This window comes from Antechinus flavipes, chromosome 5 (genome assembly GCF_016432865.1).
Source record: "Antechinus flavipes isolate AdamAnt ecotype Samford, QLD, Australia chromosome 5, AdamAnt_v2, whole genome shotgun sequence".
In the NCBI taxonomy this organism is placed as follows: domain Eukaryota; kingdom Metazoa; phylum Chordata; class Mammalia; order Dasyuromorphia; family Dasyuridae; genus Antechinus; species Antechinus flavipes.
The window spans coordinates 201,852,084-201,878,639 of NC_067402.1; the positions used below are offsets into that span (position 1 = coordinate 201,852,084).

General features: G+C 34.0%; 1 protein-coding gene across 3 annotated transcripts in view; it reads left to right on the plus strand.

The window, feature by feature from the left end:
- SCAF11 (SR-related CTD associated factor 11) overlaps nt 1–26,556 on the plus strand; it is a 90,845-nt gene that overhangs the window by 23,508 nt on the left and 40,781 nt on the right. For all 3 annotated transcript variants that reach the window (XM_051961799.1, XM_051961798.1, XM_051961800.1), the window contains 2 exons: nt 16,677–16,754; nt 16,924–17,081. In XM_051961799.1, coding sequence (XP_051817759.1) covers nt 16,697–16,754; nt 16,924–17,081 — 216 coding nt within the window. In that variant the 5' untranslated portion in view covers nt 16,677–16,696. The remainder of the gene's footprint in view (nt 1–16,676; nt 16,755–16,923; nt 17,082–26,556) is intronic.

Genomic DNA, 26,556 nt, shown 5'->3' on the forward strand with positions numbered 1-26,556 from the left:
GATCTCTCCGTTTATTTTTAGAATTTCAAGTTTAGTGTTTGATTGAGGTTTTTAATTTGCTCTTTTTCTAGCTTTTTTAGTTGCAAGCCTAATTCATTGATTTTCTCTTTCCTATTTTGAGCAAGTAGGCCTCTAGAGATATAAAATTTCCCTTATTACCGCTTGGGCTGCATCCCATACATTTTGGTATGTTGTCTCATTATTGTCATTATCTTGGGTGAAATTATTAATTTTGTCTATGATTTGCTGTTTCACCCATTCATTCTTTAGGATGAGATTAGTTAGTTTCCAATTACTTTTTAGTCTATTTTCCCTTGGCTTTTTATTGAATGTAATTTTTATTGCGTCATGATCTGAAAAGGATGCATTTACTGTTTCTGCTTTTCTGCATTTGAAGTTGAGGTCTTTATGTCCTAATACGTGGTCAATTTTTGTAAGGTTCCATGAATTGCCAAGAAGAAAGTGTACTTTCTATCTCCATTTAGTTTTCTCCAATGATCTGTCATACCTAACTTTTCTAGTGTTCTATTTACCCTACTTTAACTTCTTATTTATTTTGTGGTTTGATTTATCTAGTTCTGAGAGTGCAAGGTTGAGATCTCCCACTATTGTAGTTTTGCTATCTATATCTTCTTGCAGCTCTCTTAACTAAAGGAATTTAGATGCTATACCACTCGGTGCGTATATGGTTAGTATTGCTATTGCTTCATTATCTATTCTGCTCTTTAGCAAGATATAGTGCCCATCCTTATCTCTTTTAATTAGATCAATTTTTGCTTTTGCTTGATCTGAGATCAGGATGGCTACCCTTGCTTTTTTGACTTCACCTGAAGCAGAGTAGATTCATATTTTGTATGTATCGCCCTGCTTCGAGTGTGTTTCTTGTAAACAACATATTGTAGGATTCTGGCTTTTAATACAGTCTGCTATCTGCTTCCGCTTTATGGGGGAGTTTACCCCATTCACATTTATGATTAAAATTACTAATTCTGTATTTCCTGCCATTTTGTTAATCCCAGATTATACTTTTCTCTTTTCTTTTCCCCTTACCCTGCTCCCCAGTATTAAACTTATGAACACCATTTGCCTCATGCAGCCCTCTCCTTTAGGATCCTTCCCTCCCCCTTAGAGTCCCTCCCTTTCAATTTCTGTATTCCCTTCTATTTATCCTACCCCTTCCCTTTTCCCCTCCCACTTTTCAATGAGGTGGGAAAAGTTTCTCTGTAAATCGAATATGTCTAATATTTTCTTTTTGAGCCAGTTCAGATGAGAGTAAGATTCACATTATAATTATCCCCCTCTCTACTTTCCCTCAGTTATAATAGGTTTCCTTTGCCTCTTCATGAGATGTAGTACCTCCACTTTTCCCTTTTTCTAGTACAATTTCCTTTCCACCTCTAGATCCTTTTTTATATTATAACAGTAAACCAAATTATACATGTATTCTTTATGTATACCCATAACAGAAATACAGTGTCGAGAGTTCTTTTTACCTTTTTTATGCTTATCTCAAGTCTTATGTTTGGAGATCAGACTTTTTGTTTAGCTCTGTTTTTTTCTTCATAAATAAATGGAATTCACCTATTTCATTGAATGCCCATCTTTTTCCCTGGAAGAAAATGCTCAATTTGCCTGGGTAAATTATTCTTGGCTTCATACCAAGTTCCTTTGCCTTTTGGAAAATCAGATTCCAGGTCCTTCAGTGCTTTAATGTGGAAGCTGCTAGATCCTGAGTGATTCTTATTGTGGCTCCTCTGTATTTGAATGTTTTTTTTTCCTGGCTGCTTGTAGTATTTTTTCCTTAGTCTAATAGTTCTGGAATTTAGCCACAATATTTCTTGGAGTTTTAATTTTGGGATCTCTTTCTGTAGGTGATCAATGAATTCTTTCAATGTCTATTTTATCTTCTGATTCTATGACATCTGAGCAGTTCTCTAATGATTTCCTGAAAAAAAAAAAAGGCTCTTTTTTTCATCATGTATTTCAGGGAGTCCAGTAATCCTTAGATTGTCTCTCCTAGATCTATTTTCCAGATGGGTTGTTTTCCTCATTAGGTATTTTACATTTTTTTTTCTATTTTTTCATTTTTTTGGTTTTGCTTGACTGATTCTTGTTGCCTTATTGAGTCATTTGTTTCCATTTGTTCAATTCTGAATTTTAGTGTTATTTTCTTCATTTACTTTTTTAAACTTCTTTTGTATTTGTCCAGTTGAATTTTAGATTGAGTTGTGTTCTATGAAATTTTTTTCCATTTTACAAATTCTGTTTTTTAAGAAGTTATTTTCTTTTTCTGTTTCACAAATTCTGTTTTCTAGGAGTTGCTTTCTTTTTCCAGTTTATCTAATCTATCTTTTAATGAGTTATATGCTTTTTCCATTTCACTGTCTATTTTGTGTTGCCTTTTCCAAACTCTTGCAGGGCTTTCATTTCCTTTCCCCATTTTTTTCTAGCTCTTTTTAAAGATCCTTTTTAAGTTTTTCTAGGAGAGCCTTCTGTGATGAGGACTAGATTATTTCACTTTTTGGAGCTTCATCTGGAGACAATCTACCTTTAGTCTCTGCAGGGTTTGAAATCTGTTCTTTTTTGCCATAAAAGCTGTCAATTGTTAGAGTCTCTTTGCTTTTTTACTAATTTTTTTTTTTTTAATTTAAGGTCTGTCTTTAGGATGGGAGAGGTTTTCCAAGCGACTTTTGCAGTGCTGACTCACTTCTGGTGCTGGGTCTGCCATGTGGAGTCGTTAGCAATGCCCCAGGACTCTGTCCTGTCTGCCCTGGTGTTGTGGTTATAGTCTACTCAGTCACCCTCAGACTGCACTGCTCAGAAACTCTGAAGTGTCTGGGCTGACGTTTGTGCTCAGCTGTTTGTGCTTTGCTGCCTCTCCCGTTTCTGATTGAAACAGATCTTTTCTGGTCTGTTTCCTCCTGTAAATTCTCTGCCCCTGGGACTCTGAGCTGTCTGTGCTGGTGTTTGTACTGATTGCCCTGGCTGCCTCCCTGCTGTTTCCAATTGAAACAGACCTTTTTTTGGCAATCTTTGTAATTATCTTCTGCTGATAATTTGTTGAGCTCCCAATATTTGTGGGTTTTGCCTGTCCAGCACTAATTCAGAGGCTGGATTTCATAATTACTATGAGGGTTGTAAAGAGGGTCAGAGAGAAACGTGTCATTTCCGCCCTTGGAAGTTGTTTTTGTTTGTTTGTTTGTTTTTAAGCTTTTTTGATTGCATGCTCAAATCATTGATCTCCTCTTTTTTATTCATGTAAACATTTAGATATTTAAAATTTCTCCTGAGAATTGCTTTGGCTGCATCCCATAAGTTTATGGGTTATTGTTGTTGTTGTTGTTTTTTAATGTGTTGTCTCGTTGTTGTTCATGAAATTATTATTTCTGATTTCTTGTTTGAGTCACTCATTCTTTAGGGTTAGATTGTTTAGTTTTCAGTTTGTTTTCAGCCTTTCTATAGCCCTTTATTAAATGTAATTTTTATTGAATCATGACCTGAAAAGAAGGCATTTAATATTTTTTCTTTCTGCATTTGATTATGAGGTTTTTATGCCCTATATACTGTTGAGAAAAAGGTATATTCTTTTCTATCTCTATTCAATTTTCCCCAGAGGTGTATCTCATAACTAACTTTTCTAAAATTCTATTCAGTTTCCTCAATAGCTTCTTGGTTGTTTATTTCATGGTTAGATTAATCTAGTTCTGAGGGGGAGGTTGAAGTCCCCCAGTAGTAGAGTTCTGCTGTTGATTTCTTCCTGTAACTCATTTAACTTTTCCTCTAAGAAGTTGAATGCTTATACCACTTGGTGTATATATGTTTATAATGATATTACTTCATTGTCTGGTGGTACCTTTTAGGATGTTGTAGTTTCCTTATCTCTTTTAAATAGAGCTGATTTTGCTTTGCTTTTGTCTGAGATCAAAACTGCTCTCCTTGTTTTTTTTTTTTTTTTTTAACTTTAGCTGAAGCATAATATATTCTATTCGTCTTTTACCTTTACTTTGTGTTTTTTTGTGTGAATCTGCTTCAAATATGTTTCTTATAAACAATATATTATAGGATTCTGGTTTTTAATTTATTGGTTCTGTTTTGTAGGAGAATTTATCCCATTCACACTCATAGTTGTGATAACTAACTGTATTTCCTCTATCATCTTTTTCCCATTTCATACTTTTCTTTCTCCTTTTATCCTATCCCTACTCAGTAGTATTTTACTTCTGGCCCCCACTTTCCTTAATCTGTCCTCCCTTCCTTTTTCTTTCCTTTTTCCCCTCCTAGTTCTGTCTTCCTTTCTGTTAGTCCTTTCTTTTCCTTTTCTTTCCTCTTTTCCATACTACTTCCCTATAGGATCATATAAGTTCCTTTATCCATCTGAATGTTTTTGTCATTCCTTCTTTGAGCTAAATCCTATGAAAGTTGTTGCGGCCATCTTTAGGAGTTCAAAATATATGAAGCCTTTGATCTCAGAGGCAAGATGAATGAGGCGGGAAACTCATACAATGTGAAAAGAGTTCCACTTTATTATGCTGTACATCCTTGTGGACCTACATTTTTGCAAGTGTGATCAGTGTGTGCACAGTAGGCAATCTCCAGTCACCATTCAGAGAAGCAGCTTGTGAACTTTGCTTATGCATGGTATCTGCCAAAGGGAGGAGAGCTGATCCAGCAATTTAACAACTCACTCGTAGGCAATAGGCCTTGTCAAGGCATCCCTGCTCATGAGCAACTACCTGTGACCTTCGGCTTTACTTGTTCCCATGGCCACAAATCATTGCTTCTTGCTCAACAAGGGCATTTCTTGCAACATGGCAGAAAGCTTATTGTGCACTAATGGTCAAGGTGGTTTCAGTACTCCCTCTTGGTAGAATCCCATAGCTTAGCAGAGAGTGATGTTTAAACCAGGACTTCTTAAATTTTTTCCACTTGCAAACCCTATTTGTTTGAGAAATTTTTATGCAATCCAGACTATATAAGTATAAAATCTGTATACAAATTAAACATTTACTGATAATAAATCATTGATATCATCACATCAAAGTCATCTTATACCCATACCCTCTATCTATATGCACTCTTTTTACTGTCCCAATAGAGATACAGTTCTCAAAAGTTATATCATCTTCCTGTGTCAGGTTGTGAATAGTTTAATCATATTGAATAAAATGGTTTTTTTTTTTTCCCCTTTTCCCTTTCCTTTTTTATGCTTCTCTTTGGTTCTGTATTTGAAGATTAAATTTTCTATTTAACTCTTTTCATCAGGAAAGATTGAAAAATAGTCTGCTCATCCTCTGGCTTCTGAACCAGGACAGAGTAACCAACACTGCTATATTTTGACTAAGATTCTCCCACTAGATTCCCTGCCCTGGCCCTCTCCTCTCCATGTTCTCCCCTGCCCAATTGAGGCAGACCTTTCCTGAAGTCCTTCCAAGATATCTTATGCAGTAAAATTGTTGTATTCCAAAAATTTGTGGGTTCTGTCACTTCAAAATCTGGTCAGAAGCTTGATCTAGTGTTGATAATGAGGGAAGTCAGGAAGAACTCGGGCAAAATCCTGTCTACTCTCTGTCATCTTGGCTCTTCCCCCCATCTAGTATTTTTTTAATTGCATACCCAATTCATTAATCTTCTTTATTTTATTGATATAAGCATCTGTATACATTTTCTCCTAATTATTGCTTTTGCTGCATACCTTATGTTTTGGTACATTGTCCCATTGTTGCCATTCTCTTTAATAAAATTATTTATTGTTTCTGTGACTTGTTGTTTAGCCCACTTATTCTTTAAAATGTGGTTACTTAGTCTCCAAATAATTTTTAAATTTATGTTTCCATGGTCTTTTATTAAATGTAATTTTTATTTCATTGTGATCTAAAAAGGATGTGTTTAATTCTGCATTTAAGTATCACGTTGTTAGCCTAACATGCTCAGTTTTTTTAAAGGTGTATGTACCATTGTGAAAAAGGCATCTTCCCTTTTTATTTCCTGTCAAATCTCCAGAGATCTGTCATATCTAGTTTATTATCTAAGATTCTGTTAATTTCTTTGACTTTTTTATTTTGTCCTTAGATAATTAATTTAGTTCTGAGTCTAGGAGGTTGAAGTTTCCTCCTGCCCCATTATTACAGTTTTGTCATATATTTATTCTTGTTATTCATTTAGCTTTTTCTTTAAAAATGTGGTTGCTATCGCTTTTGTACATATAAGTTTAGTATTGTTATTATTTCATTGCCTATGGTAGCTTTTATCATAATGTGTTTCCCTGTTTGTCTTTTTAAATGAAATCTATTTTAGCTTTAATTTTGAGACCATAAGTGCTACTCTGCTTTTTTTATTTTTAACATTAGCTGAAGCATAGTAATTTTTATTCACCTTAGTATTTCTTTTAGGTAGTGAAGAATGACTTTTAAAATTCTGTTACCCTCTATTTTTAAAACTGCAGTTTTTCTTAATAATTTCTTGAAGTAGAGTATCTAGATTCTTCTTTTGATCATAACTATTATGCATATGATCCATAATTAAAGTTACATGCTTCCATGTCATTGTCCTTTTTTTTTTTTAAATCCAAATTGTTCTCTGGTTTTTACTATTTTCTTTCTTTCCTTTTAATTTCCAATTATGATTCATCTCCCGAAATTGTAACTTGTTTGATTATGACAATTTTCTTCTTCAATATGCTGTCCCATTTAAATCCTTTCCCCCTTCTTCCTGTCCCTACTTATTTGAAAATTTTAATATTATGGTTTTCCATGCAACCATCCTTTGCTTCAAATAAATGATGTTCATTTTCTCTCCCATAATACATTTATATATAACTTTTATTATGTTCCAAATATGATACTTATTAATCACATCCCTTTTCTTTCTCTGTCTTCTTGTATATTTCTCTTATGTTCCTTTTATTTCCCTTTTAAGCTCATTTTTAAAAAGTACAAAACACATGAAGATCCTTTGATTGTCGTATTTTAACTCTAACTCTTAAAGACATTTGGTATCTGAATGAATATCTTAGACTGTAAGTACATCATGGTTTAACAAACTCCTCTGATTACTGAAATGTGTTGCTTTCTTTGTTTCTTTTGGTTTCTATGTTCACATTACAAAGTATTCCCTCGGTAACATTAATCAAGTTATCCTATGTCAGGCAGGACAGCTTGGTGGTACAGTTGCTAGAGCAGAAGGTGAGCTATCAGGAAGATTCATTTTTCTGCTTTCAAATCCATACTTAGAGATGTGTGACCCTGGGCAAGTCATTAACCTGTCTGTTTCAGTTTCTACATATGTAAAATGAGCTGGAGAAGAAAATGACAAACCACTTTAGTATCTTTGTTAAGAAAATCCCAATGCGATCATGAAGAGTCAGATACAATGGAAAAATGGCTATAAAATAACCAACTATGTCTCAGACCTTCTATTAAAGCTAAAGATACAAAGAAAGATTCAAATGACAGTTTTTGTTCTGAAGGAGCTCACAGTCTAATGAGGAAGAAAACATGCAAATAACTATATACAAACAAGTTATGGTACAGGATAAGTATGAAATAATCAACAAAGGGAAGGCACTAAAATTAAGAAGAATCAAAGACTTCTTGTAAGAGGTGGTATTTTTAGTTGGAACTTGAATAAAGGCAAAGAAGTCTGAAGGTGAAGTCGAGGAGGGAGAAAATTAGGAGACCATTCTAGGGCCAGTATCACTGGAAGAATATGTGGGAACAAGAAGGTATTATAAAATGTAAAAAAGATTTGGGGAATAATTTGTGACAGTCTTTGAAAATCAAATAGAAGATTTTATAATTAATCCGAAAAGTGATAGGTAGTACCTGGAGCTTATAAATAGGCAACTGTGTGGACAAGGTATTTGTGACAGGGTATTTCATGGTGGGGCCCTTGATGGTAAAGTTTGGAAGGAAGGAAAATTGATGAGAAAGATTATTAAATTTTGGAAATGATGAATTTAAGATGTCACTAGAATATAGGTGCAATTAGAAATGTGAAATATTAGAGATGTGAAATTGGACTTGAACAGAGAAGTTTCAGACTGGGTAAGTAATGGAAAAGTTATTGGCAGTAAACTTTTTATCTTAGGTTTTTCAAAATTTAATACAATAAAATTTTCTCACTTTGAATGTAGTTATGACATAATGGTGTGTGATTCTAACTCTGGTTCCTTGTTACTCAAACTGTTTTTCAGTCTACTTGTATTGTTTTTATTTGTTTGTTGTTGTTGTTTTTGTTTTTGACCTAGAAGCCTAAGATTTTGACTAAACATTCCTGAGATTTTTCATTTTGGAATTTATATCAGATGATCAGTAGAGAGAGAGGGGGGAGGGTGACATTCTGATTGTTTTATGGCAATTTTTATTTATGATTTCTTGAAAGTTTATCTAGGAATTTTTGTTTGATTAGTTTTTCAAGCAATCACTTAGTCAGCAATTTGTAAATTAATGAAAGAATGAACAAAAAAAATTAAGTATTAGAGATACCAAGAGAAAAAAAATAGGAGTCTGTTTGTTAAGGAACTTACTTTCTAATAGGGGTAGGGAACTAATAGGAGTTCTTGTTGGCAGGATAGTTTAAAAGCCATATGGTCCTTATGATACAGTGGCAAAGCTTGTTGATTATATTTCATGTCATTTCCTTTGATTAAAAATATTCGTTCTTACTGAAAACTTTTTTTCCTAGATTTTCTGTAGCTATGTCTACTGTATAGGCAGGAGAAAATAGTTTCCTTTCAAAAATGAGTTCACAAGTAAGGTTGTAAAGGATTTAAAAAAGGGTGTAAGGAAATAGAGGTAGATTTCTCAAGGAGTTTAACAAAGAAGAGACACAACTGAAGAGGCGCCTATAAGGAATCTAGTTAGGGTTTTTTTTGTCTTTCAAAGCATGGAGGGAATATGGGCAGTTTGTAGGTAATAGAAAAGAAGCCAATGGTTAGCAAGAGATGAAAGTTTAGAGAGATAAGTTTAGTGATGATAGTGGGGATAGTCTGCTGGAGGAGATAGGAAGGGTGAAATAATCAAAAGTGAATGTAAAAGGGCTGTGCTCAACAAAAAATGCCACATCTTTAGGTGAGACCAGAGTGAAAGAAGAATAATTTGGGAAAGATAGACATCTGAGTGAGATGAGATGAGGAGAGGAAAAGAAGGAACTCTCAACCAGTGGTCTGCTATTTATTTTTTTGAAATGGCTAAATAAAGGAGTTAGAACATCATGAGATTTAGTCGTTAATGAATTTGCCCTTTAGTAGTGAATCAATTTGTCAATGAATATAATTGATTCATTCATTGTGAGTGTGGTACAGAAAGTTAGAAAAATTTTCAAGACATGTAGAGCTACTTCAATACACCATGGGTCTTGAGAAATTTCTCTTAGTACATACAAAACAGAATATGGCTTTCTGGGATTGCCTGAACGTTCATCAGTTGAAGAATGGCTAAAAAAAAATTGTTGTATACGATTGTGATGAAATACTATTGTGCTGTAGAAATGATGAGTTGCATGGTTTCAGAAAAACCTCAAAAAATAATGTGAACTGATGCAAAGTAAAGTGATAAGAATTTGGAGAATATTATGTACAGTAATAGCAATTTTTTTTTTAAATTAGTGCTGGAAATACTTAGTAGTCTTCTGTTCTTTCCCAGTAGGGTGTTAGATACCTTATGACGTAAGGAGGCTTATTTTCTGATATATCTTTTTTTGTTTTTTATTAAAGCTTTTCATTTCCAAAAAATGCATGGAAAATTTTTCAACATTGACCCCTGTAAAACCTTGCGTTTCAGTTTTTCTCCCCTTTCCTTTATCCCCTCCCCAGATGGCAAGCAATCTAATATATGTTAAATATGGTTTAAAAAAATAGTTAAATCTAATATATGCATACATATGTATACAATTATCTTGCTGCGCAAGAAAAGTCAGATTAAAAACAGAGAAAAATGAGAAAGAAAATAAAATGCAAGCAAACAACAACAAAAAGTGAAAATGCTGTGTTGTGATCCACACCTAGTCCCCACAATCCTCTCTCTAGGTGGTAATGGTTCTCTTTATCACAAGATGATTGGAACTGCTCTGAATCATCCATGAGGTTTTCTTGGCAAAGATCCTGGAGTAGTTTACCATTTCTTTCTCTGGTAGATCATCATTTGTCAGAACTCTCTCTACTGTGACCTGTCTTGGGTAATTCTTTATGGCATATCTCATAGTGCAAGGCCTTCTGCCAAGGCAAGGAAGTCTAGGAGAGGAGTGGTAGAATTAAGTCTCTCCTATTTCAAGAATTACCCAGAAATAGCCAAATAATTAATTTAAGTTATTTGCCTTAAAAAGATATAGGAATAAATAACTGTTAGGACATGTATACTTATATTGTATTTAATTTATACTTCAACATATTTAACACATGTATTGGTCAATCTGCCATGGGGGGAGGGGGATGGGGGGAAGGAGAGGAAAAATTGAAACAAAAGGTTTGGCAATTGTCAATGCTGTAAAATTACCCATGCATATAACTTGTAAATAAAAAGCTATAATAAAAAAATAAATAAAATGAGCCCATTATCACAAAAAGAAAGATACAGGAATCCACATAAAAGTTGTTAATGATTAAGTATTAATTACCAAATGTCCAAAGTAAAGGTGAATGGATTTCTTGCCCACCAAACCCATTCCTCTTTTTAATCTTCTTTCTTTCTATGTATGGTACCAATTCTTTAGGTTACATAATTTTAAAAAATTCTTACTCACCAAGTTTTATGGTTTTTTCTTTTAAAACATCTATCTTTATATTTCTTTCATTACTACCCCAGTTTAGTCCCCTTTCTTCTTACAGCTAAGGTACAGATTGCACCTGTTCCAAGAGATCATTAGTTTCTTCCATGTATTCATCTATTTTTATTTGCTAAGCACTTTTATCATGCTCATCATTTCCAGAACCCATAGTGTTTGGGTATGGAATCCTTAATCTGAGATTCACATTCCTCTATCTTAAGGTTTTCTCTTACCTAATTGTGCTTCCCTCTATTCTTTTTTTTTTTTTTTTAAACTTAAATACAGAATAATAAAAAGAAAAAAGAAAAAAAAGGCATTGCATGTGTACTCCTGCACAGCAGGATTCAAAATAAAAACCATTAAATTTTCACTTTAAGAAATCCCATGTAATAAACATTATGCTCACAGGTGTTCTGTTGTGCATTTTTTTTACTGTTATTTTTTCATTCCTTTTCTTCTATCCCCAAGAAGACTACAGTTAAGCATAGATGAATTTCTTTTTGTAAGAGTATACTATGCTTATTTCTAGTTGTCCTCTGTTTCTCTGAAGTTAGATAGCACCTTCCTTTGTAAGTCAGATCTTAAAATATTTTTCTAAATCTACCAGCTCATTTCCTATATTACAGCAATATCCAATTTTGTACTATTTTAAATGGTCTTAAAAATATTGATTATTATGGCATGTAGTGTGTTTTTCTATTTTTCTCTTTTGCTTAAATTTATTTTAACTTCAACTTTGAGATCATTATTACTACCTGTGTTTTTTTTTTACATTATAAATTCCACTCCTGATCTCTATGTTTCTATATATCTCTCATTTTTATTCCTGAAAGCAATATATTATTGAATTCAAAATTTTAATTTACTGTTTCCATTTTATGAGTAAGTTCACCCCAACCACATTCTAAGCTATAATTATTTGTTGTATATTTTTCTCCTTCCTGTTTTCTCTCACTATCCTTCTTATCTATTTCTATCCCTCCTCTTCTACTCTACTTCTCCCTACTACCTGGCCCTCCTATTCCTTAACGTATCTACCTCTCTAAGAATTCCTCCCTTGTCCTTTCCCTTATCCCATCCACTTGCCCTCTTTCTTTTTTCTTTTCTTTTTTGCCTTCTTTATTTTTTTTTTAACAATTTAGAAGATTTGTATACCTTTCTAAATATATATGCCTTTCCCTCTATAACCCATTTCTAATACTTATTCCATCCCTCCCTTGTTCTCTCCTTCCCCACCCTTATCTCTTTGACTTCTTATTTCTTTCTGAATTCTAGATATACGTTGTTCCCTCTTTAGCCCACTCCTGAAGAAAATAAGGTTTCAACACTACCCATCTTCCTCCTGCTAACTTCTTCTATATCAACTTTTCCTTTTTTATCCATTTGTATGAAATAATTGCTCCTTTTTACCTCTACTCACAGCTTTATTTTTTTTAGAATCATCCAACCTATTCAGCTCAGTTCGTCTTTCTTTCAAACTACCCAAATAAAAATTATAGTCATAAAAGAACTAATAATATTTTTGTATAAAGTAAATTATTTGAGTCCCTTATAATTTTCATCCTGTGTTTATATTTCTCTTGGATGTTATATATTGAATTTTCACTTGTTTTGCTGTTTTTATCAGAAATATCTGAAAATCATTAATTTTTAGTTAACCATTAATTTTAAGTTAATGTCTTCCCCTCCTCTCCCCCCTCTCCCCTCCAATCAGGATTATGTATTTTCCTTGGTAAGTTATCCTTGGTTGTGATTTCAACTCTTTTAATTTATGAAATCTCACTGTTGGTCCTTCAGTGTGTATAATAACTGTCAGGCCATTGTAATTCTTATTGTAGATCCATGATATTTAAATTGTGGGGGTTTTTTGTTTGTTTGTTTGTTTTGCTTTGTTTTTTTTTTTCCTTTTTCCCTTGTTGCTACCAGTATTTTCTCCTTAATCTGGGAGCTTTGAAACTTAGCCATGGTACTATAAGTTTTCTTTTTGGGAGTCCTTTCAGTGGTCATGATAGATTTTTTTCTATCATTTCCTTGTCTTTTTGTTCTAGAATTCAGAGCAATATTCCTTGATAGTTCCTAATAATATATATCCTTTTTTAATCATAATTTTCAGGCAATACAACTATTATATTGCTTCTTCTCAGTCTGTTTCCCAGATCACTTGTTTTTCTGATGCTTCATATCCTCGTCTATTTTTTTATTCTTTTGATTTTGTTTTATTTTTCTGTGTCTTAATAACATCATTAATTTCCCTTTGCCTAATTCTAGTTTCCAAGGAATTATTTTTTTCCTTAAGTTTTTGATTCTCTTATTTCAAGTTAATTGACTTCCTTTTTGTAATTTTCTTGGATTGGTCTTTTTTTTTTTTTTTTTTTTTCATGATTTTTCCTAAGTCTCTCTTATTTAGTTTTTAAAGTCCTTTTAAAATTCTTCTAAGAAATCTTTTTGGTTTTGGGACCATTTGATGTTTCTTATTGAAAAAGGAGTGGTTTTTTTGTTTGTTTGTTTGTTTGTTTGTTTGTTTTTAGCTTTATTATCTTCTAAATATGAACCCTGATCTTCTCTATCTGTCCCCATAGTTGCTATCTATGTTTGGATTCTTTGTCCTTTGTCCTTTTTTTAAAAATTATTTTTAGCAGCTATTAGTGTGATCAAGTTCTAATCCCAAGCAGTGGGGAATAATTCCCAAACCTTAGGTCTTTCTTACTGTTATGTAATGTTCTGGTTAGCTCTCTGGAGATCCTCAGCAGAAGGCAGGAGAGCCACCAGGATGGTGGGAGATGGAATGTCTATCTTCCAGTCTTTGTTAGCCCTTATATACCTTATTGTAATTACATCATTACAGCATACTGATTATGTGTGAGCTTGTTGAGGTCTAGATTTGGGGTACCTAAATGAAATTAGGGTTTCAAAGCTCCCCTGCAACCCCCTTGGATACAGCGCAAGGATAGCGGCTTGAGTTCCCAATAAAAGCATTTATTGGCCCGAGAACTAGATTGATAAAAGAGGTTTATTATTGGGTAAGCAAGGTTAAAGTATAGGCGAAGGTAGAGATAAGGAGGGCATTGGACAGAGGGTCCAGTGGAGAGAGGGTCCTCACATGGCTAGCATGTTTAGAATCTGCAAAGAGGGGTTTCCAGTGTGGCCTTTTTATAATAAAAGACTTAGCTTGAGGGGCTTTTGGGTGTAACCCCAAAGTTGGCTCAGATCCGGGTGGAGCTGGGACAGGTCGGGATCTTCTATTGGAATTCAAAGGAACCAGGATTTGTGAGTCAAAGGGTAATTACATTCACTAGGAGGGGATGGGAATCTAGACACTAATCTTTCCCACATCAAGCTTAGAGAACCATTACCTCACCATACTAAATACTAAATATATTTGTGAACTAGAAAACCATTGTCTCATCAATTCCTGAGTTAACACCTTGTTTCAAGTATATTTCTCCAGAGTTCTGGCTCTCATACTGTTACTTTCTGAGTCAATTCTGGGGCTCACCCTTAGTTCTCCTCTTCACTCCTAAACCATAGGTAGAGCTTCCAGTCATACTGTGTTACCTTTGATCTTACTCCCTATGGTCCCTCTGCTGTCTACAAACAATAGCTGTCTTCTCTCCCTGAGACTGAAACCAGGGACTATGTTCTCCTATAAGTGCCCACCAGCCAGCAGTGTCCCCACTCCTCTCCTGCATTCTCCCTAGGACGTGTCTGGTCAGCACATCTATGCTTGTTGTCCCTTGACCTTGGAACATCCTTCAGTCTTCTCCCATTCTGGTGTCAGATCCCCACACTGTGAGGTGAAAGTCTGTAAGGCCCAGACTGCCTCCTGATCCCAGCTTCTTCCTGGGACTGTTATCTGTTGATTCTGCAGAGTTGGCCTGGAGGGTTTGCCCTTCACTCTGACCGAATCTCTTTGTCACCCTTTATTCAATAGTCATTCCTCCTTTTAAGTAAAGTTAAAAATTTTGCCTATAATCAATCTTGTATAACCCTCAAATCATTCTTCCATTTTTAATATTTCAATCAATATTTTCCTCTATTTCCCAACTCCTGCCTTTTTCTGGAGGAACTTTAATATTCATGTAGTTTTATCTTTTAACTACCCAAACTTCCTATTTCCTCAAATTCTCCAAGTTTCATGAGCATCACTTTTCATTTCACTTCAGACAGAAATGGAGATAGTCACTGATGAGTTTATTGTTACTCACAGGTGTTCACTTTAGGGACACGGATACTATATTATCTTACCAAAACCTCCTGTAGTTATATAACTCTGTGTGTTTCTCTTTTATCTGTTTTTCATCCTTAGTGAGACTTTTATTCCTTTCACTTTGAACTTTTCTCCTCTCTTCCTAAGTCCCACTTTGTTCCATCTTCCATAAAATATAAAGGTAAGAGAAAATCTCACACCTGTGCAGGCTAATGTATTACAAATTCATGTTACCCGGCTTTAACTGGCTCCTCACTGAAGCAAGATAGTTCTTTAATGCTTCCTTGACTCCTCTTCTCCCCACCTTAGAAACTTCCAGATCTTTTCTTCTCTCCTAAAACCTCCTATACATACCCAGATACTTTTAATGAAAAAAAATTGAAGCCATTTTATATGAATACATTCTTTTCCTATGTTATTCATTTCAGAAATCTTTGACACCATCTGCCACTTCTCTTTTCACTAATCTCTCTGACAAGAGGGTATCTCTTCTTCCAGGGAGTCTTCAAATATATTTGATTCCCAACATTTCTTGTCTTCTCCAGCACATTGTATTCTTAACTATTTCTTTTCTTTTGACACCCCCTCCCCCAATATTAGCTTACTGCTTCAAAATCCAGGTAAGCTTGCTTATATAGTTTTTCAAAATGTTGCTATCCTGAAAAGTACATTCTTTTTATGTGACTTGTAAAAAATTTAGATGTGAAATAAATATGAAATTAGGTGAAGTAATATAGCTTACTGCTGTAAAAATATGCCCATTTCTCCCCCATACTTAAAAATCTTCATTAGATCCTGTGATCTCTTCTGCCTCTCTTTAGTCTTTTTTCACCTAAACACTATAAAAAAGTTTTCTGTCCTTACTACCCCTCTACTTTTCCTTTCAATCCTCAGCTTTTTGAGTTAGTTTTCAAAATCATTATCCTGTTCTCTCAAAATTTACCACTGCTCTCTTAATTGTCAAACTTGGTCTCAATCCTGATCCTTTTCAACCTTATCTGCTGTTTGATATTGTTGGCTATCATCTCCTCCTGTATGGCATTTGATTTTATTGGGTTCTTATGACAGTCCTTTCTTCTGTTTTGATTCCTTGTTTGATCCCCTCCTCAATCTCCTTATGTGGCTAATTATCCACATTTTTTCCCTTTACTGTGAGTGTTTTCCAAGGTTTTCTCCAGAGTCTTCTTAAACCACTCTCTATCCTTTCCATCTGTTTTGTTTCTCCCTTTGTGCACATATTTTTTTTTCCCCTCTGAACTTCTACTGTATTTACTGTTGATATCCTATCGTTCAATACTTTTCTCCCTTCATCTGGTTTTCTTTTTCGTATACAAATTCTTTTCTTCCTCTCCTTCATTCTCAGTTTCATTCTCTCTTCCAAATTACCTTATATTTAACCTCTATATCTTTCTTCTCTATCAGATTATGAATTTATGAGCTGGAATTGTACATGATAGGTGCTTAATAAGTATTTATTGATTGAAGCTATCTGAAGTTATATAATTCATGTGAAATTGTTCAAATTGTGCCTTATTACCACTAGGTTTTTATAAAGCAGGGACTGTTTTTATATGTATACAGAAATACATGTACGCACTGTACTTTTCCTACTGGAAATTTCTAATGACTTTACCAGTAGTAGTATTAGGGTTTAATTATAAATGAGAGAAAGTAGCAATAAAATTGTCTCTTCTGATTGATCTTTTAGAAACTCCTTTCTAAGAAGAGATGAAGAAAAATAATAATATTTCAAATGTGGGGGATGAAGAGCGTGAAGACATTGAAGGTATGCGTATTTTTTTATTTCTGTCCTACTTAGCAAAACTTAGGTTTCAAAATCAAGGTAAGCTTCATTTAGTTTTTGAAGATGTTGCTGTCTTCAAAATTGCATTCTTTTTATATGACTTGACAAATAAATATGAAATTTGAGATCACATAAGTGTTCTTATTATTAGGTGAAGAAAATAGAATGTATCCTCATTCTGTTGTCATTCCATATGAAGAAGCTGATAAATGCCCAATATGTCTTTCCTGCATGTTAGAGAAAGAAGTTGGTTTTCCTGAAAACTGTAATCATATTTTCTGCATTACCTGCATTCTTAAATGGGCAGAGGTAAGTCTTAAAACCTGTATTGTACTAAAATTATAAATTAGTTATTCTCTTGGTAGTAGTTTGTTTTAAAAAGCAATTTTAACTTTTCTTAATGCTTTTGATAGGGGTTTATTTTTCTACATTTACAAAAGGAGATGTTGCTTTTCAGGTTTTGGGGGGGATTTATTTTATTTATGTCTCCTTGTTTAAATATGATTCTCCAAATTTTCTTTTGTTCTCAAAACTTTTTGGTTTTTTTGATTGATTATGTAAGTCTTCAACAGAATTGTATGTATAGACATCAAATATTACCTCTGGTGAAAGAATAGTAAAAGTATTTTCAGTATAAAATACTCATCTAACATGGAAGAATCTTTTAACAAAGTATATAAAATTTAGTTTTAAAAATATTTTACATTATTTTAGTTATTTCAGCAATTCTCTGAGGTTGACATAGTACATATTGTGATAACCATTTTGCAGATGAGAAAACTGAGGTTCAGAGTAATTAAATAGCTTTTCTAAGTACACATAGAATATAGAATTATTCCAAAGTCTTTAAGCTTTCTCTTTTCATCAGGCAACAAAGCATTAAATATTAGCTACAAACTTGGGGATGCACACACAAAAAAACAAGATCAGGCCTGTCCTCAAGGAGAATTAAATAATATGTGTTCTAAATAATAAGATACAACATAAATCCAGAGGAGATGGAAGTCACCTTTAATAGGAATGACTATGGTTACTGGAACCAAAAAAGATTATTTAGTAATCGTATTTGGCTTCAATCTTAAAGGAAATGCTAGGGTTGAAGGTTGGGAGAGAGAGTATATCAGATAAGGAAAAAAATTGAGCAAATATAGGTAGATGGGAGTGTGATAACCGTGTATTTTAAAATCAGCCGCAGTCAGGAATTCAGGTTAAGGGAAAATCTTTGATCTTTATTCTCTGTGGAGAGGAAGAGGGATTAGCAACTTGAGTGGATGCGACAGAAACCCAGCCAACAGTCTCTCTGCCTCTCTTCCTGCCCCCCTGTCTCCACCCACCAAAATCATCATTTCCTATACAATACATCAGGACTTGCACAAAGAGTGGGCGGGGCCATTCTTTCTCCAAGCATATATATTAATAGAGCATGGTTCAATTACTATTTAGCCTCATGTGCTTGGGACCTCAGTGCATCAACTCAAGCTTCAGCCCATTATATGGGAGGGGGAGAGCCATTTTTGAGGAATAATAAGTAGTCAGAATGATTTGGTCATAGTGTAGAGAACTGTAGGATGTAAGAAGATAGGAAAAGTAGAAAAGAGCCAAGTTGGGAAGAGCTTTAAAGGCCAAACAAAGGACTCTAGATTCTTGCAGTAATAGGCAGCCACTAGAGTTTATTGAGTTGGAGCAACATGACCTTTACAAAATCCTTTACAAAAATCAACTTGAGTGAATGATAGATTAGAAGAGAGACTTTAGTCAAGGAATGAATTAGGCTATTAACCCCAATGAGTAATGATATGAGAATGAATTAAAAACAATCCCTCGCTCCTCAGCAAACCACCCTCCCCAAAACAACAACAACCCTACCCTGAATAAGGACTGACAGATAAGTTTTATGGACAAAAAGCAGGAGAGTCCCAAAACTGGAAAACAGCATTATAAATGGGGAATACACTATGGCTTGTTACAAAGCCTTATAGATGTGGGGAACAATATGATTGGCTGGAAATTTGGAATACAGGGGTAGCAGCAATCCCTTTTTCCATCTTGTTGTGAAAGCTCATTGGTGATGTCCATCTGGATGGGCAATTAGTGTCACAGTGATAACAAACCAGACTCTCTTACAGAATAGAACCTTTCTGATTCTCTCAATTTTTAGAGTTATATTAAAGAAATATAAGATAAGGAGGTAAGAAAAGGAATTCATTGAATTACCTTAATAAGTTTGTCATACTTTGAAGCAACATTTTTCAGCAGAGAGCAAGTAGTGTTAAAGAAATTAGAAGTTTGAAGCAGTTTCTATTGTGCATGGACTTTGGAAGCAATTTGGGAGCAGTTACAGGATCACCATGTTAATGACAATATATTTGATATTAGCTCTCATAAAGCTGAGCATGGTTTTATGCTATTTCCGTGCTAATTCTATTCTTCAGCAGTTAGTCAACTAACTTCTCAATATTAGATAAAGACCTTTCAGAAGTTATTTTTTGATAGTGAAGAGAGGTTTGTCAGATGTTTGTTTCTTAATTCTGTATCTGCTTAGTTATGACTAAGCAGAAAAAAGAGGCACATTAACAGATTCTTATAGATTTTGTTTTGGCATCTACCTTTATATTTGAGCCCCTAGACGCTTTGTCTTGTTGGATCATGAACTATTGCTATGTCTGTAAATCTGATAGATAATTTACTTATGTGTGTTATAGGAAATACTTGGCAGGACTCTTTTTTTACCTATTCTTTTTCAAAGAGTTTTTGTATTATTGGAATTAATTGTTTTTTAAATGTTGGTAGAATTTGTTTGTAAATCCATTCAGTCTTGTGTTTTTTTCCCCTTTAGAATAGTCATATATCTTGTTCAATTTCTAAGATAGGGTTACTTGAATATTGTATTTTCTTATTTATGAATCTGGGCAACTTGTGTGTTTTGTAAATTTTCATCCATTTCATTTAAATGGTCAGTTTTATCGGAACATAATTGGGCAATACAGCTCCTAATAATTGTTTTAATTTCATCTTCATTGGTAATGGTGCATATATCCTTTCTATTTTTGATATGATTTAGCTTTCTTATTTGTAATCAAATTAGCCAGTGATTTGTCTATTTTTTTTCCTCATAAATCTAGTTGCTAGCTTTATTTATTAGTTCAATTTTATGAATTCTTTTGATTTTCAGAATTTCTATTTGGATATTTAATTGGAAGTTATTAGTTTTTCCTTTTTCTAGCCTTTTTTTAGAATTAAAGACTGGAATTGATGTTTTGTTATTAATTTCTTTTATTGATATAAACATTTAGATATATAAATTTTCCATACATATTATTTTGCTTGCATTGCACATTTTGGCACATTTCATTGTTGTCATCTTTAATAAAATGATTAATTTTTAATTGCTCTTTTAACCACTCATTCTTTAGGATTAGTTTAATCTTTGCTTCAAAAGTTCTTCATTAAGCTTAATTTTCATTTAATTTTATTTTGTTTCATGGTCAGAAATAAATGGATGTAATATTTTCACTTCTGCATTTATTTTTGGAGTTTTATGACCTCATACAAAGTTTTTTTTTTTTTTTTTAAATTTATTTTTTACAAAATTTATTTTTATGAATGTGCCAGCCAATGTGTAAAATCAATATGCTCCTTTCTATTCGTATGGGTTTTTTGTTGTTGTTTTTGATGAAACAATTGAGGTTAAGTGACTTGCCCAGGATCACACAACTTTATGTATCTGAGACCAGATTCTCCTGATTCCATAGCTGGTACCCTATCCATTGTGCCATCTAGCTGCTCTTCTGTTCATCTTTTTAAATTCTAACTAGAATTACAATTGAACAACTAGTTACCTAGGCCTGAAATGTCCTCCCCTAATATAGTCTTATCTTTTCCTCTTATAATGTTATTAGGTGCAAATTTGTTCAGTGATGATATTCATTTTAGCAAAATATTTTTCTCTATGTGTTGTCCACTCATTTCAGTCTCTTCATAGCCTCTTTTGGGGTTTTTGTGGCCAAATACCATTTGGTTGTAATATATTGTTCTGGTGATAAGTTTGTTGTAATCTCTTTGCTAATATTTTATTTTAAAATTTTCAGTAATCATTAGAGAAATTGCCCATAATTTTCTTTCTCTGGCTCTTTCTGGTTTAGATATCAGCACCATGTCTGTGTCATAAAAGGAATTTGGTAGGACTCCTCCTTCTATTTTTTCAGAGTTAATATAGTATTAGAATAAATTGTTCTTTAAATGCTTAATAGAATTCACTTGTAAATCTATCTAGTCTTAGAGATTTTTTCTTAGGGAATTCATTGATGACTTGTTCAATTTCTTTTTCCAAAATGGGGTTGTTTTTTATTTCCTTTTTTGTTAATCTGTGCAATTTATAATTTTGTAAATTTTCATTCATTTCAATTTTTATTTTGCCAATTCTATTTTTAAGGGGTTGTTTTCATCATTACTTTTCTTTTTCCCATTTCACCAAATCTGTTTGGTTATGTCTTTCAGTCATTTTTTGTGCTTTTCCAAGATGTTGACTTTTTTTTGAAAATAATTTTCTACATAGCTCTCATTTTTTTTCCCAGTTTTTCTTCTACTTCTTAATTTTTAAAGTTGTTTTTGATCTCTTTTAAGATAAGCTTTTGAACTTATGACCAATTCATATTCCCCTTTGAGGCTTCACTTATAAGCATGCTATTGTTGCTGTCCTTGTCTGGGTTTGTGTTCTAATCTTTTCTGTCATCATAGAAGCTTTGTATGGTCAGAACTCTTTGGGTTTTTTTTGTTGTTGTTGTTGTTCATTTTTTAAAAATTGAGCTCTGCTCATTAAATACAGGAGACACTGTCCCAAGCTTTTTTTGCAGGGTGACATGGGCTTCTCACTGGCTTTCTGTTCTGGGGCTGCAAGTGCTGCTGGCTTTCCCACTGTTCTGGGTTGGCCTGGTACTCAAGAGTTAGGCCTGTTATGGCTGGGTTTGGGGACTCACAATTTTCTTTCTGCACTGGGCTGGAGACTGCACACTGGCATGATATGCCAGGACTGAGGGCCTTTGCTGCTGATCTGTGCTGTGACTAAGAGTCTTGCTAGGTTTCCTGCATTGGGCTATGCTTGCCTTTGTCCCAAGTAAAACAAGTCTTTCTTGAAGTCCTTCTAAGTTATGTTAAATTGTAAAATTGTTTCAGTATGATCTTTTGTGGGTTCTATCCCTCTATATTCAGTTTACAGCTTGATTTAGCATTGTTTCTGAGGGAAATTAGGAAGAGCTGAGGCAACTTTCTGGCTTCTCTCTGCCATCTTTTTTCTATTCTTTTTGACATCATCCAAACATAACTGTCACTTTCAGGTCTTCTTGTCTAATTAGACTCTGACCCCAATGATGATAGTATTCTGTGGAGTTTTAGGTATTCCCTCCTTATACAAGAATGTAAATAATTTAACCTTGTTTATTAAAGTCCCTTATAATTGCACGCTTATGTTTATCCTTTTTTTGACCTTTGGCTTTTGTGTTTTCCCATAAGATTTTCCTTCCTCTTTTCATTAGGAAAGCTTGGAAGTCTCCTATTTTGGTAAAGTTCTATCCCTATAGTAGATAATACTCAATTTTACTGAGTAGTTATTCTTAGTTTTAAGTCTAAATCCTTTGCTTCTATAATAGAGATTTCAAACTTGTGTCCACAAGCCAAGTGGCCTACAAAAGTTCTGAATGTGTCCCCAACCAGATAAAAATATACCCCTTAACATGTACCCTTCAGAAATTTGTTTTTGTTTTGAGTTTTTCACCACTATTTTGTAATCTAGCTAATCCTCCCTTAATGTAAATGGACTGTTCTGCAGGACACCTCTGTTGTGTTTGACTCTTCAGCTCCTGCAGCTGGCATAGCTTTAGTGCTTGTGGCTCCCTTAGTAAAGTGGTTTTAATGCCTATAAAGAGGACCCCTGGTGAGGAGTTATTACTGGCTCTGCTTCTGTTGCCACCTGCTAGGAGCCAGACCTGGGCCCTAGTGGGGTCTTGCCAGGACCTTGCCAGGTAGTGGAGTAGAATTTTTATAAAGCAAGGACTGTTTGTCTAGGATACCAAGCTCTCTTCTCCTTTTTAGTGGTGGCTGATAAATCTTGTGTGAGATTAATTAGAGCTCCTTTATATTTGAATTCTTTTTTTTTTCCTAGCTCCTTTCAGTCTTTTTTTCTTTTGATTTTGGGTTACTGGATTTGGGTTATTATTCTGGGAGTTTTTATTTTGGGCTTTCAGGAAGTGACTGGTATATTTTTTCAATCTCTCCTTTGCTCTCTGGTTCTAGGATTTCTGTACAATTTTATGATTTTTTTTCCAAATCTAATGTTGTAGCTCTTTTTTGTTGTTGTTGTTCATAGCTTTCAGATAATCCTTATTGATTCTTATATTATCTTTCAAACTTTTCCACATTAGTTGTTTTTCTTATGAGATATTCCTTATTTTCTTCTGTTTATTTTTTCACTCTGTTCCCTTTCCACCCCCTGGCCCTGGCCCCTTGATGTTTCATTGAGATTTTTATTTCTATTTGGCCAATTCTAATTTTCAGGGAATCATTCTCTTGAATTAGGATTTATATCTCTTTTTTCAAACTCTTAAGTAACTTTTCATAAATTCTTTTCCTAGCTCTTGTTTCTTTCCCCACTTCTTTCTTTACTCTTCTCATCTGGTTTTTATTATCATTATTTAGTCTTTTTAATAACTGTTTTATAAATTTTTGTTGTTACTTGTTTACAGGCTGCATTTTTCTTTGAGGCTTTGCCCATAGATGTTTTATAATCTCCTCTTCTTGAGCTTCCCTTTGACACAATACAGTTATACTTTCTACAATTGATGGAGGAGGGTAAGGACTTAAAAGATGCAGGGCCTTCATGATCTGGAAAATCTGCTTAAATTTTTTTGGCTTTATGTAGGTCAGTTTTAAGTAAAAACACTTTGCCTTCTGCTAAACTCCCTCCAAATTCCATGTTATTATGTTAAGATTTGTTGTTATTTGCTCATTCTTCTAGCCCAAGTCTTCAATTTAGGTTTTATGTTTGTGCTGAACTTGTCTACTTATGGTGGTGATAGCTAACTTGAGTTTCTACTGTCTTCTTATTGCATTCACAACTCAGCTGCTCTGGCCGGGGGAGGGGTGGGTAAACCCGGGGGAGCTGTAAGCTTTCATTGTTCCTAAAGTCATATCATTTCTGATGAAATGTTCTCACTGTCCTTCTGGTATGAGTTCTGCACTTTCCTGAGCCGTATTTAGGTCTGTCAGCTTGTCCCTATTAGTCACTTTCAGTAGATAACTCCTGGAATCCTCTATGGTTACACTACTGAGGGTTGAGAAGTTCAGAGTGACTGATAGCCCTGGGACTTTTGCCTTGATTATCCCACTGCAAAATTCCACAGGGGATTAGGAGTTAGAAACAAATCACTGCTTTGTTGTTACGGTTGAAACCTCACAGGTACTGGGTGCTTCCTCCATGTACAACTAGGGTCCCACCTTGTGCCGCCTCTCTTCTCACTAGAACTGAACTATGAACTACAGAGCTGTTAGATGGCATGTGTTCTCACACTCTCTGCTGGTGTGTGGATGCCCTGGCATCTTTCTGCTTTCATTCTGCTTTGATGCCCAGACTCTGCCTTCTCTCAGTGCCTGCATCTTACACCTTCTGGTCACCTTTCTTCATGTCCTTCAACTACTCTGGGCTGGAAAAATGACTCCTGTGCTATTTTCTTTGCATCTTCTGATCAGAATTTAGTCTAATTTATCTTTTAGATCTTTGTGGAAAAGATTTAATGGAGTACTAGGTTGCTCTGTTGTCTTGACACCACTCTTTTTTTGTAGTCCTATTAAATTAGCATTATACTTACTCTGAAACTCTTTTTTTTATTGTTGAAATCACTACTATCTTCACAGACACCTATATTTATAACCTTGATATTACCACTTAATCTTTACTCATAATCTTTTATCTCATATCCAATCGTAGCCATCTTACCATTTCTACCTTCCCAGATTCTTTCCTATATGTCTCCTAGTTTCTACCCTCATTTCTTCTTGTCTTGACTATTGTAAAAGTCTTCTCATTGTTTACTTCTTTCACACAGGTTAATGGTTTTCCTAAATCACTTTTCTTTATCACTCTCTACTCTGTAAATTTTTCTTTGTTAAAAAAAAAAAAACATATATATAAAATCAAATATAAAAGCCTCTGCCATCTAAAGCTCTTCTCAGCCTGCTGGTCCCTTTTCATCTCCTACTCTTACATTTGACCTCTCTCTGTATATAATAAGATTTAGCAATAAAACACTAGTTGCTGGTCCCTAACACCCTAATTCCCCATCTCCCGTCTTCATACATTTGCACTGACTGCCCTTATGCCTGGAATATTCTCCCTAGTCTTTCCACTGCCTTAACTTTTTCTGTTTACTTCCACATTCAGCTCAAAAACTGTTATTGTGCTTGTGCTCTGTCTCGTGTGTGTGTGTGTGTGTGTGTGTGTGTGTAATATATATTATGATGTCTACATATCCTATTTCAGCTTTACTTTTATGTGAACTTTGTATGTTAGGCCAAAGAAGCTTTTTGGAGGGAGAAAAGGATTAGCAGGTTGACTGAATGAATTTTGGGGCTACTGTAGCTTTAGAAAAGTAGTCAATTAATTGTAAAAATGTTGTGATGGGGATAGCATGCACATTGAATAAATTTTATATTCTTGAATACTTTTTATTATCTTGCTGAAAACATTTTAATTTATCTAATTATAATTGAAGCATATTTTGAAAAATAAATATTCTTTCATATGCTGTTTTAAACTTAGTGTTTTTGAGGGGAGAGTGGTCAGAAATCCATTCTCATCTTTCTTTCTTTGAATAAAATTCAATCTTTTTAAGGCTACAAATGAGAGGCAGAATATCACAATATCTAGATGGTTGGTGTTCAAGTCTTGACTTGTAACAGACACTCTGTGACATAGGCAAGTTAGATAACTACATAGTGCTTCATGTTATTATAAGAAATATATGCATATGCATGTGTATATACACGTGTGTATATGTATGTATATGTACACATACACACATCCTGTGAGTGGTATTTATTCTGCTGAACATTTTCTTTATTATGTTTTGTCATAGACTTGAATAATAGAATTTTAGAGCTGGAAGATACATTTTTAAGGGGTCATAGTTTTGATGCCTAGTTCAATGATTTAATTTATGTTTCCAGTTTATCAAGTGGAAATTTATTTCTGTTTCTTATCAACCAAAAAGGTCTTTAAAAAATTTTTTTGGGTTCAAATTTGTGATTTTATTAATTATAGTGAGTTCCTTGTGAGAAATTGTGTCAGGTTAGCAACTTTACTATAATTAAGGTCTTAAAAAGTTTCTTGGGGCACTGTGTTGTTCATGGATATGTATTTGTCAAAAGTGGCTATACACTATGCCATCATCAGCAGGAGATAAAGCTGATAATAGTGATGATAGGCCTCATTTCCAAAATATTTAGAGAATTGACTCAAATTTATAAGAAATCAAGACATTCTCCAGTTGATAAATGATCAAAGGATATGAACAATTTTCAAATGATGAAATTGAAACTATTTCTACCCATATGAAAGGGCATTTCAGATTATTATTGATCAGAGAAATGTAAATTAAGACAACTCTGAGATACCACTATACACCTCTCAGAGTGGCTAAAATGACAGGAAAAGATAATGATGAATGCTGGAGGGGATGTAGGAAAACTAGGACACTGATGCATTGTTGCTGGAGTTGTGAATGGACCCATCCAT